Source organism: Thermobia domestica, chromosome 17 (assembly GCF_964235325.1).
Source record: "Thermobia domestica chromosome 17, izTheDome1.hap1.1, whole genome shotgun sequence".
NCBI classification, from domain to species: Eukaryota; Metazoa; Arthropoda; class Insecta; order Zygentoma; family Lepismatidae; genus Thermobia; species Thermobia domestica.
The window spans coordinates 170,471,915-170,484,339 of record NC_137470.1 but is presented as its reverse complement, the minus strand read 5'-3'; the positions used below and the strand labels follow the sequence as shown (position 1 = coordinate 170,484,339).

Sequence of the window (12,425 nt, the reverse complement as noted above, 5' to 3'; positions counted from 1 at the left end):
AGACGAACAACTTTTATTACAACTTTTTTAAAATCCGATTTGTAGTTTTCCTGATATTCTGAAAAACATTTTTAAATGCCTCATTTTTCGTTTGTAAGCAATTTTAATTTTTGTCGATTACAGCGCCATCTATCACGCAACGAAAAAATGTTCGAAACAAAAGTTACGTATTTTTTCACGGAAAATCAGAATGTGTAATAAAAAATGGTGGTTCCTATTTAAGATTTCAAAGTTGACCCCCTCCCGCCCCCGGGGGGTGGGGGTAAGGGGTCGAGTGTGGTATCGTTGGATGTCCCCCTTTGAGACGAACAACTTTTAATACAACTTTTTTAAACTCCGATTTGTGATTTTCCAGATATTTCCAAAAACAGTTTTAAATGCCTCACCCGGTATATATATATATATATATATATATATATATATATATATACTAATGTTCTTCAAGGGTACGTTATAACAATTTACCATTTTATAGAGTGAGCTAAGAGACGGTTTAAAATAAAAACAAATAGAAGAAATAGCGGTCTGTTCCTTTCACTTACAAATCCAGCTTAAAATAAACAAGATAGGAAACCCTCTAAACGAAGACAAAACAGCAAATGTATTTTCGCAGGTACTACTACACAGCGCGAGTGTTTGGACTTCAACTTTTCACGTGGTTTTTCTCCTACGCTTGTATAGGTTGATGCAAATTAAATGGAAATAATTATGTGGACAGAGAAATAATGTCCAAGGTTTTGGAAGGACACTTTGCTTTCTGTCTTTCATATGGAAGCATTAAAAAGAAACTAAGAATAAATTATTAAAAAAAAATTTAGTCAGAATCTTTAAATTACAAAAATTTTAAGTTAGTAAAAATTCTAAAGGGTAGACGCTGTCTACCCTGTCTACCCTCAAGCCTCGCCACCGGATATATATATATATATATATATATATATATATATATATATATATATATATATATATAGATAGATAGATAGATAGATAGATAGATAGATAGATAAATAGATAGATAGATAGATACTTTGTGATCAAAAGTATCCAAACACCTGGCTGAAAATGACTTACAAGTTCGTGGTGCCCTCCATCGGTACTTTTGGAATTCAATATGGTGTTGGCCCACCCTTAGCCTTGATAAAAGGTTTCACTCTCGCAGGCATACTTTCAATCAAGTGATGGAAGGTTTCTTGGGGGATGGCAGCCCATTCTTTACGGAGTGCTGAACTGAGGAGAGGTATCGATGCAGGTCGGTGAGGCCTGGCACGAAGTCGGAGTTCCAAAACATCCCAAAGGTGTTCTATAGCATTCAAGTTATAGTCGTTATGGTCGTGTAACCACTCCGCCACAGGCCTGGCAGTATGAGCAGTTGCTCGATTGTGTTGAAAGATGCAGTCGCCATCTCCAAATTGCTCTTCAACAGTGGGAAGCAAGAAGATGCTTAAAACATAAATGTATTCCTGTGCTGTGAGAGTGCCACCCAAAACAATGGGTGCAAGCCCGCTCCAAGAAAAACACGGCCACACCATAACCCTACCACCTCCGAATTTTACTGTTCTCACTACACACGCTGACAGATGATGTTCACTGGGCATTCGCCATACCCACACCCTGCCATCAGATCGCCACATTGTGTACCGTGATTCGTCACTCCACACAGCGTTTTTCCACTGCTCAATCGTCCAATGTTTACGCTTCTTACACCAAACGAGGCGTCGTTTTGCATTTATCTGCGTGATGTGTTGCTTATGAGCAGCCGCTCAACCACGAAATCCAAGTTTTCTCACCTCACGCCTAACTGTCATAGTACTTGCAGTGGATCCTGATGCAGTTTGGAATTCCTGTGTGATGGTCTGGATAGATATCTGCCTATTACACTTTACGACCCTCTTCAACTGTCGGCGGTCTTTGTCAGTCAACAGACGAGGTCGGCCTGTACGCTTTTGTGCTGTACGTGTCCCTTCACGTTTTCCCTTCACTATCACATAAGACACAGTGGGCTTAGGGATGTTTAGGAGTGTGGAAATCTCGCGTGCAGACTTCTGACATAAGTTACACCCAATCACTTGACCACGTTCGAAGTCCATGAGTTCCGCGGAGCACCCCATTCTGCTTTCTCACGATGTCTAATGACTACTGAGGTCACTGGTAATGAGTACCTGGAAGTAGGTTGCAGCAGAATGCACCTACTATGAAAAAAGTATTTTTGGCGGTGTCCAGATACTTTTGATCACATAGTGTATATAATATGGGATTCTGGAGTCGAAATGCATACTAAAAGCAGACTTCTGTGATTTCTTGTAATAATAATTGTTCTACTGTCCACTGACTCAGTCATATACAGATTCAAAAATCTTTTTAAGATAAGGTGTTCACCAAATACGATGTGTGTCTGAATTTACTATTTCCAACTGTTTCATTTTTTAATTCCAATAACGGTGTTTTAACAGATTTTTGATACATTTTTGCTCCTATATATGCATGTCATGATCGCAACTTAAACTTGTAACTGACAAAACTGTCAGATTTTGTCGTACAGACTAATTGGACCTTCTTCTTTCTTTTAGAATCACACTCTGGAAACCAGGTTGCAGTACTCTTCTTGGGTGACTATAAAGACTACATTAAAAATGAAGAAAGAGGACATCGAAGTAACTTCTTACTTATTAGTAAACGAACTCTACAGTTAAATTGTTTCTCGTGGATAGTGTGGAGAAAGATTCGTATTTTGCTTTTTAGTCACAACATACTCATTACATGAAATGTGCTGGTTCTCATGAAACAGATTTCGTTTTGCGAGGAAAAGAAATGCATTTTCTATTCTAATAATGTTCGTAAGCTTAAAACAGTGTGTGATGCTTTAGAAATCTATAAAAAATATTTTAAAATCAATATAAGTAATCAAATCTTTAACAAGACAAATATTTGGATTTTTGTTTAATCATCACATAAGTCAGTTATCAGTTCGGAAGTTAATATTTATAAAAGAAAGATGTCGGAATTACGGGAAAATGACACGTCTTTTCTTACTAACATGTCAATACCTGCTATCAGTTTCGAAACCAGTCTTGCTGAAACAAAAGTGTCAATGGTAGGTGATGGCATACTAAGTTGCGATACCGATATATTACCCCAATGTAACACTTCGAAAAACTTTGAAAGAAAAGTGCCAATAGTGCAGGGAGAGATTACATCTTGTCGTAACGACACAGAATTATCCCTAAGCAAGTCAAAAAACACTGTTTTTGAAAATGAAATGTCAACACTACAGTCTAAACAAAATCTTTGTAATAGTAATGGAGGAGGTAGCAGTTGTCCAAAGAATGAAAAGACTGAAGTATATTGTAAATCCATTTTACAACAAGAAATGCGTGAGAATTATGACTTGCCTGGGAAGAAATTTACTTTGAAGTTACAACAAGAACCAATAGAAAGCTCAAAATGTCAACCGTATGATAAAATGACGGTAGAACTAACCAGTGTAGAACAGTTTGCATTGTGTTTGGAAACAAATGAATTACTTAGATCTGACCAAGAGGGCAAGAAGGAAGCAAGTTCTTCCGAAAAAGAAATTAAACGTGAGAAAGATTGTATAAGGTTTTGTAATGAAAAAGAGACATTAGATTTAGAAGAAATACCATCTTCGGAAAGACACAGAAATATACAAAGAAATTCTTTGCCTATGGTGAATAGCAATAAAGTGGAAGACGAAAGTATGTTAGTTAAAGAGCATCCTTGCAATATCTTAGAACAAATAAATAAGTGTGATATAGACAAAGAATCTCTCAACTTCATTGGGAAAGAGGAAAGTGACTGGAGATTTAACGCTTTAGATAAGTCGAATAAAATTTCAACACCAGAGTTGAAAGCATTAAATGTAGGCTCTAAAACTGAATTTTGTACTCCATTATTTGTACAGAATGAAACTCATAACAATGTAATATACCAAAATTCAGAAACTAAGCATGACTCGCAAGATTGTGATTTGACACCAACTGATGTTTTTCATAATAATAAAATTGGAAATAATATTAATACTGGAAAGTGCCTGAGAGTTGTTGTTGAAAGACTAAAAGTCTCTTCAGAATACCTGAGAGAAACAGTTGATTATTATTATTCAAATAAGTTGCATGATAACTGTCGTGATGCCTCCGAAATTAACAAAACTAGAAATAATAAGAAAGTTAACGGTGAATGTTACACTGCTTCAAATGATGGGGAGTTGAAATATATGCAAAAATTTATTGGAACGAATTTCAATGCTCGTGTACTTTTAGAAGATTGTTTGGAAAATGAAGAATTTAAGATGAAGTTTTCACGAACGAAACATCACATCGAAACTAAATATTCTAGCTTAATTCGTTCGGTTAAAACTCTCAGTGAATCAGTGGCAACTGTAAGTTCGGAAGATAACTCAAGCACTGTGGAGGATAATGTGTAAGTTAGTCTCCAAGAATTGTATTTGTAATCACTAACTATAGTTAATTTTACATTAAAATAATCTTAAATTCATAAATGTTAATGGATGGTATAGGTTTACATATATAAGAACAATGGACCGTTGTACTGTGTTTTCTTCTCCCTTGTCTGGGCACTAAGGTCAGCAAATTGACATTGTTCAACCTCCTGACTATGCTGTCCAGAACTGTGGAAGCCGTATAGAACAGCAATGTTCTTCCTTCTGTCTCTCTGTCAACATGTATCAGAGTATAAACGATTCGAGATCTTGAGATGCGGTATCCTGCAGTCGATTATGCGTCTTAAGAATTGTTTTCACATCCCTCGTTAACCCATTATTGAAACCGGAATAGGCTCATATTACATTTCTGGTTTCAACGTTTATCACCGTAGAACGAAAATGGTAACATATAGCGAGAAGCGTTTTCTTAAACGATTGAACGTCCAAGAGTTGGCTTCATCTCCTACGTTAACCTCCTATTCAAACCGGAAGGGGTTCAAATTATTTTTTCCGGTTTCAATGTTTATCACCATAATAAGAGGTGCAAAAAGAGAGAATCTGTTGTTTGCAGTCGGGTCAAAGTCTGAAGAGAATAAACTATTATTGCCCGCAGTACTATACGACAAATGAAGTGGTTAAAATTTAGTAGCACTCTTGGTTTCAATGGTGATTTCGCATAAAGCAAAAACGGAAAAATATGTTGATAGTTTTATTTTTTTATTTTTTTGGCAACGAACTTTCTGACAAAAGTTGTAATATAATGATAGCAACATGTAGAATTAGTTCAGTATAACATACTAAGAGTATCATAAAAATAATTCTTAGTTACGAAGATACAAAGCTTTAAACAATGCGAAAATCCGCTTCTTATGTCACGGCAACGGAAACGAGCTCTGTTGGCATGACGTCATATATCGGTTCTTTTTTCTTAAGAATGAATAACATTCGCTTCGTAACATCGGTTGGTTACTTAAACATGAGAACATTAATTAGTGTATTAGCTCAGGCTGCAACCATGCATGTGGTGCTCATTTACATAAAGGTACTAAATAAAATTTCTATCACAACTGTCTTCGTGTTCTTATATCTGTAGCAAAAATTGCAGATTCTAAAATACTTGTGCTTAGAAAAACGGGAAATGTTCATTAATTTAGGGCCCCAAGTGTAGTTTCCATCTCTTCAGTTCACCCTGTATTCAAAACTGAAATGGTGCAAATAAACTGATCACTATTTCAACGTTGGTCATCATAGAAAAAAAAAAACGGCCGTTGAAAGCGAAAGTGGTTGTTTGCAATCTAGTCAACGTCTCAAGAGTATATATCATTACCACCTGCAACATTGTATCAAGACCAGAAGTGGTTCAAATTTACTAGTACATTCGGTTTCAATACTAGTTTGCATGGAACAAAAAACGAAAAAAAAGAAATATTGAGAACTATTATTTTTCAGTTAATTTAGAGTCCTACAAATAAGTTCCATCTCTTCTCTTAACCGTCCATTCTTACCGGTAGTGGTACAGATCAACTGGTCCCGATTTCGACATTGGTTTTCATGGAACAAAAATGGTAATAGTCAGCGAGAAGTGGTTTCTTGCAGCTGATTTAGCGTGTCAAGGGACCGCACCACTACCACCTACAACATTCTACCAAAACCGGAAATAGTTGAAATTAACTAGTACTTTCGGTTTTAATACGCTTTTTAGTAGAAGGAAAACAGTAAGAGTTATTGAAAAGTGGTTTCTTGACGTAGATTCATCGTCGCAAGAATGAGTTTCTTCTCTACCTCTGTCTATAGCACGGCCAACAAGAGATGGTCTCTGACGTTTCTTACCACGCGCCGTGGGACATTGCAGCCCCTACTTTGATACCAGTGTTACCAACCTCGAACACTCTGTCTTATACCATTCATTAAATTGCCACTACAGTTGCACCGAAAAAAACCTTGACACGCGAGTAGTGGCAGTGTCACTGCGAGCTGTCAGAGACGTTCTCTTACTGGACGCACTATAGTCAAACAAGAAGTTTTAAAAATTTCCGATTTCAATGTTAATCGCATAATGGATAAAATGGAAATAGGTAGCGACTAGCAGTTTTTTGATATGGATTAGGTACCAGAAGAAAACGCTTTACCTCTGATTTTATTCCTTTATTGCAAAAGGAAGTGACAGACATCATTAGCACTTCCGGTTTCAATATTAATGTCCATAGATCAAAAAGAATCAGAAATAGCGAGTAATGGCTTTTTGATATGAATTCAGCCTCCGAGGATCAGGTTCTGTCTTTGGTCTTCTTTCTCTATTGTAGCTTGAAGTTTTGAATGTAATAGTAACTATAAATATATTATAGATAAATACTCAAGTCATGAATGTAATTTTAAGGTATATTCGTAGTCTAAATAATACATTGCCTAACATATAGTAGTAAGTGCGTGACTTGAGGTAAGTTTTAGTTCTTTAGGGGAGTCCTGTGAGCTGATCGTGTGACATGACGTCATAGGGGTCAATGTTCTGTTCTTTTTGACAGAGGTACATTACCTCGCTCCAAGTTTTGGGAGAAGTGCGTAGGACAAAGCACTTTAAATTTTAGAAATTGTTAAATTAAAAAATAAGTTGGTATGGTGGTAGACGGCGAGGCCATGTACCAAATTTCTCAAAAGTAAATCCCCACGTTAAGCGGGTTTGCATATCCAGGTTCCTAACTATGAAAACATTTACGATCACTCTAACCCCAATCATTTCACAGATTCAACCTGTTGTATATAAGTTATTAGGACGTAAAATTGAACATAATTTATACGAAAAAGACTTTTATGCATTGCAATACCTGTAACTGCCAAATATTTACCACAAACTTATAGTCGTATCGACATAAACAAAAAGAAGTGTGGAGCAGGAAACTACTTTACCCAAAAGTCAACAGAGACTCACTGAAGACATACGAACTGGTCGAGCGGTTTGGGTCACTAGTTTATCAATTAGAAATTTATGTGTTCAAACCCTGAAGGGAGTATTCGTTTTTTTTAAGTGTGTTCCTATTTTCATCAGAGGACTGAGAACATTTCTTTAAATAAATCTTTGACAACTACTTTTCTCTCAAATTCCATTAGAAGGGAACATTATATGAACAGCAAATCTAAAATCCACAGCTGAGAACAAAATATTTGTTCAATATTTCATTATTATCCTTTGATTTGTAATGAAAAACTAATTATAAGCATTGACGATTTCAGAAGATTCTCCTCCGGTAATGGTCAATATATCAATGAGAGAAAACTGATAAAACATTATTAGTCCACTTTGAGCATGATCGAAGATAACTTATGGCCACGAAGGGGGAAATTTATGTCGACAGAGTCTCAAATTGTCCCCTGAAATCATAAGTTTGAAAGGTTTCCTTAACAAATAGAATATTACATTTATTTCTTGTTCTATGTTTTAAAATGGAAAAATCATAATTTTAAAGTGAATTATAATACGATAAGCATAAAGATTTATAGAACTAATGAAGTAAATATTCTTGTGTAAGTTATCGATTTCTAATCAGATTAAAACTCGAATATCCGTTTGCATCGCACTTTAGAGTAAATCCTCTTTCTATATAATTCTTACTGGAAAGTATGTTTAACTCCAATTACTTAATCAATATTTTTAATAATATATTTTTATTGTAATACTTTTACTATTCAATGTCCTAGTAAACATTTAACAATTTTAGATTTTAATAATTTCTAAAATTTAAGATTGCGTCATCACATCTCTCGAAATTTGTCAGGGTACATCTTGGTTTCGATGTGTAGCGTAATAGATTTGTATATCCATACGTACGACAATCTAATGTAATAACTCTTCATGGAAGGTAAATTATGTCAATAATCTATCACATAGCAAAATGTATTATTTATGTACAATTTTGACAACTTTTTAGATTAAAATACGTCATAAAAATACAGATAAAATAGGTCAAAAATCTCCCAAATTTTTAATTTTTGCTTGGTCGATATCGTTTTTGTTTATGGAGAAAATATTACAAAGCTTACATAGAATCATACCCCTGTGCTATACTACCACACTAAATTTCTAATTTTGGATACTATCTACCCCTCTCCAAATTTGCGAGTTTACCAAGCTATCCATGCCACAATCAAGGAAGACTTCACCTCTATGTCGTCATAATATTTGATTAGGTCACGTGATATCTCTCTGCCAATCAGAGGCGACCTTTCTCAACTCACGGATTTACTACTCACATCTACTTTTATACTCATGACTTTAAATGCAAAACTCAGTTCCAATAAACAATATGTATTACAAATTAAATGGGAACGAGAGCTCTTCCTGGAACAGTTTTGCGAAACATGCCCTTATACTGAACTAGTGCAGCAACAAACAATGAGCAATGAACATTATTTGCTAGATACTTGTTTTAATTCCACTCATATAGAAATATTTGGTCTGAAAAAGAAATTCGAAGTACTATTTTTGATAGTCTATGTAATATCACTAAATGCGGCTTCATTTTAGTGGAATTACATTAATCATGTAATATTCCTAAAGGATCCTTGCTGATTATAATATATGAGAAGATAGAAATATTTCCAAACAAAAAAGGAAAACTTATCTATTTCCGACGCCCTAGATTTTAGCTGTGTGTGATGAGTACAATATTCAACCCTTTCATTTCGGCCAGTCTTACCTATTAATTTCTTTGAGAGTTTTACTATTATAGAAAATATAGCACCATCCATCAACGTCGTTCCATAGTTAAATTATTATTACACCCATGATGGCCAAACCGTCATGAGAGTCACATTTATAGTAGGGCTGTTACTACTAGTGATGTGAGACATTGTATGAGCGAAAATCTGTTTAAATTCAGAGTTATCACTTTCCCCTTGTATAAGAAACCAATGAGATAGTGATGCTTAAATTATTCTTCAGCATAAATGTTGAAGAGTCGGGATTTATTATTTAATAACCTGTTCAATTTTGTTCGTTGGTTGCGAAAATGAAAGTTATGTTTACTAAGAATAAATTCATGCAAGACGAATGTCAATCTCCTAAACCATTGACTCATTTGGTATTACCTGAAAAAGACAGCATGTCATATTAAAATTGATGAATAGCTCGAAGCTGTTAATAAAGAATGTTCATTGAAGGGGAGACATTTTTAATTTTTGAGCTCAATTGTAATTATATGTAAAGTCTATTGATTTTTTTCCTTTTGAGTTTGCTCCACTTTTAAGCTTGTCCTGCGAAACATGAGCTTATGTTTTCGAGCTTATGCTTACATTTAGCATTTCTTCCGCTACCTATTGTTCATTCTTGAGCTCCCTCGTCGTTAAACGGTTAGGGTACAGGTTTTTTCACATGTGAAACCGGGTTTCGATTTCTTGCGGGAAGTCGTATGATTCGGATCAAACGTTAAGATGTAGGTCCACATTTCATATAGCCTCACTGCTGAAAGGGACGCTAAAATCAAATCAAAATCAAAATTCATTGACGGCCCTGGTACTAACTCATTCGGGATTAGCCAATATGCCATACAGTTATACTTTTATGTATTAATAAATAAACGTATTATATATATTTTTGTCTCTTTAAAGGTTCAGTTTCTCATTGGAAGATGCAACAGCCATGCAAAGTAATGATCGTTTGTGCCATGGGGAGAATGATTCTGAAAATATTAACACAGAACAGCAGAATATGATGAAGACTGGCATCGTCGAGTATAATAGTATGAAGACAAGTTCACCAAGAAAATCAACCACCGCTGAAAATAAGAATAAGGTTTTCAATTGTGACATATGCTCCTACTCTTTTACTTGTAAGGAGGATTACACGCGCCACTTGAGAACACACTCAGAATACAAATACAAATGTACTCAATGTCTGAAATCGTACAAGGTATATGGATCGTTGAAAGCTCATAAACGTACCCACACTTCTCGCTTCTTGTGCAACATATGCCACAAGACATGTTCAAACAATTCTGAACTACTTATTCATGCTAGAGTGCATACTGGAGAAAAGCCATTCCGTTGTAACGTATGTAAAAGTAGTTTCGTTTCTAAATCAACTTTACGGAAACACAAGTTAGGTCATAGTGCAAAAGAGTACTTTTGCACATGCTGTAAAAAAAGATTCAAGAAAGAAAGTAGTTTTAAGCTCCATGTAGAAAAGCATTCTCAAGAGAGAATAATATGCATAATATGCAAAGAAACTTTCTATAGCAACAAATTGTTTGATAAACACTTACGACAACATAAAGAGTGGACTTTCTCGTGCGCTGAATGCGGAAAATCATTTAATTCTAAATTAAGTCTGGTTGCACACAGACATGTACACTTTTTCAGTTTCACATGCACAGTTTGTAACAAGCCATTCCCAAGTAAGACAGATCTTGAGGTTCACAATAGAATACATACTGGCTACAAACCATTCAGTTGCGAGAAGTGTGGGGAAAGTTTCATACAAAAATCTAATCTTACTACTCACATGAAAGGTAAACACGGTGAATTACACGTATTCAGTTGCGCTTACTGTCCACAGTCTTTTAAACTAAAACAAAGTTATAAACATCATATCAAGACTGTGCATTTAAAGGCAACGATAGTCAAATGTTCGTTATGTGATCAAATTTTCTCCTCTAAATGTGTTTTACATGCACACATGAAGAACTCACACACGGGGATAAAATACGTTCCATGTAAAATCTGTGGGAAATACATCAAGGAAAGAAATTTGAGAAATCATGAAGACATTCATTCTCAGAATAGAATGAAATATTATTGTAATCAGTGTGGTAAAGGTTTTGTGAGTAAGCAATATTTAGACACTCATTTAAATTTACATGCTGGTCTGAGACCGTTTGTTTGTAAAATCTGTAATGCTAAATTCACTCAGAAAGCACATTTACGTACTCACACAAATGCAGTCCATTCTGATAAACCAGAGTTCTCTTGCAACGAATGTGGAAAAAGCTTTAGATTCAAATCAAAGATAAGAACACATTATATGCAGCATCATTTTAAGGAAAACTCTTTTGTTTGTCACATATGTGGAAAATCATTTAATATCGCTAATTGTTTGCGAGTACATATACGAGATAACCATACTGATAGGGAATCTTGGCCCCATATTTGTAAGTATTGTGGAAAAAAATTTTCTATCTCCTATAGACTGAAACGTCATATAGCATCAGTACATACGAAGACAGAGAAAATTAGAGTTTCCTGTGAGATTTGTGGTAGAGTACTAATCAAGAAATACTTGAAAGGCCATATGGCCACACACTTTCCACAGGATAGGAAAAAATTCAGTTGTGATATTTGTGGAAGAAATTTCATAGCTAAGTCATCTCTAGTTAAACATATTCGACTACACGTTAGTGAGAAATCTTTGCAATGTCAAGAGTCTGAAATTTCTGAAAACCATAATTTTAAGTAGAAATCGTACTTGCATTGCGTCCTAGAGAAAAGAATATTCTGAATTGAATTTGGAGTCAGTTGGCGATACAAGTGTTCATTGTGTATTTTTCTCCTCAATGAGAAAGTAGTATTCATGTGATGTTTACTTTTATGAAGAACTTTTATAGTTTGGTATTTTGTTTCGTCTTAATAATAATGAAACTTAAAATTTTGTTTTTAGCATATTGAAAAGATCTTTATGTTCAGATGTAATTTTAAAAAGTATGAAATAAATTTTAAATCACTGTAAGGTACATAGAGATCGAAGCGCTTATTTCCATATAACTCTCAATAATTTGAGTACTGATAATTAAAGATTTAGCCGTTTTAACACATATTACGTATACGTTAAGCGATAAGCGTATGCCATCACTTGACCGCCCATAATATTTATTTCCTTTACCAAGATTTCTTTCTTTTTCGCTGTTGCTTAATGGAGGACTTTGGAAGGAAACGAAACGCGAATTGCAACTGTAGTAGCAATGCTTGGGCGGAGACGTAGTAC

General features: G+C 35.0%; 1 protein-coding gene across 4 annotated transcripts in view; it reads left to right on the top strand.

Annotated features, from left to right (window-relative positions):
* The window catches only part of LOC145674488 (uncharacterized), a 36,525-nt gene extending 24,351 nt beyond the window's left edge, over positions 1-12,174 (top strand). For 2 of the 4 annotated variants that reach the window (XM_081744613.1, XM_081744612.1), the window contains exons 2-3: positions 2,565-4,434; positions 10,058-12,174. In XM_081744613.1, coding sequence (XP_081600739.1) covers positions 2,990-4,434; positions 10,058-11,900 — 3,288 coding nt within the window. In that variant the 5' untranslated portion in view covers positions 2,565-2,989 and the 3' untranslated portion in view covers positions 11,901-12,174. Of the gene's footprint in view, positions 1-2,564; positions 4,435-10,057 lie in introns of those variants that run through there. The other 2 variants (XM_081744615.1, XM_081744614.1) reach the window with 2 other exon arrangements.
* The last annotated feature ends 251 nt before the right edge of the window (positions 12,175-12,425 follow it).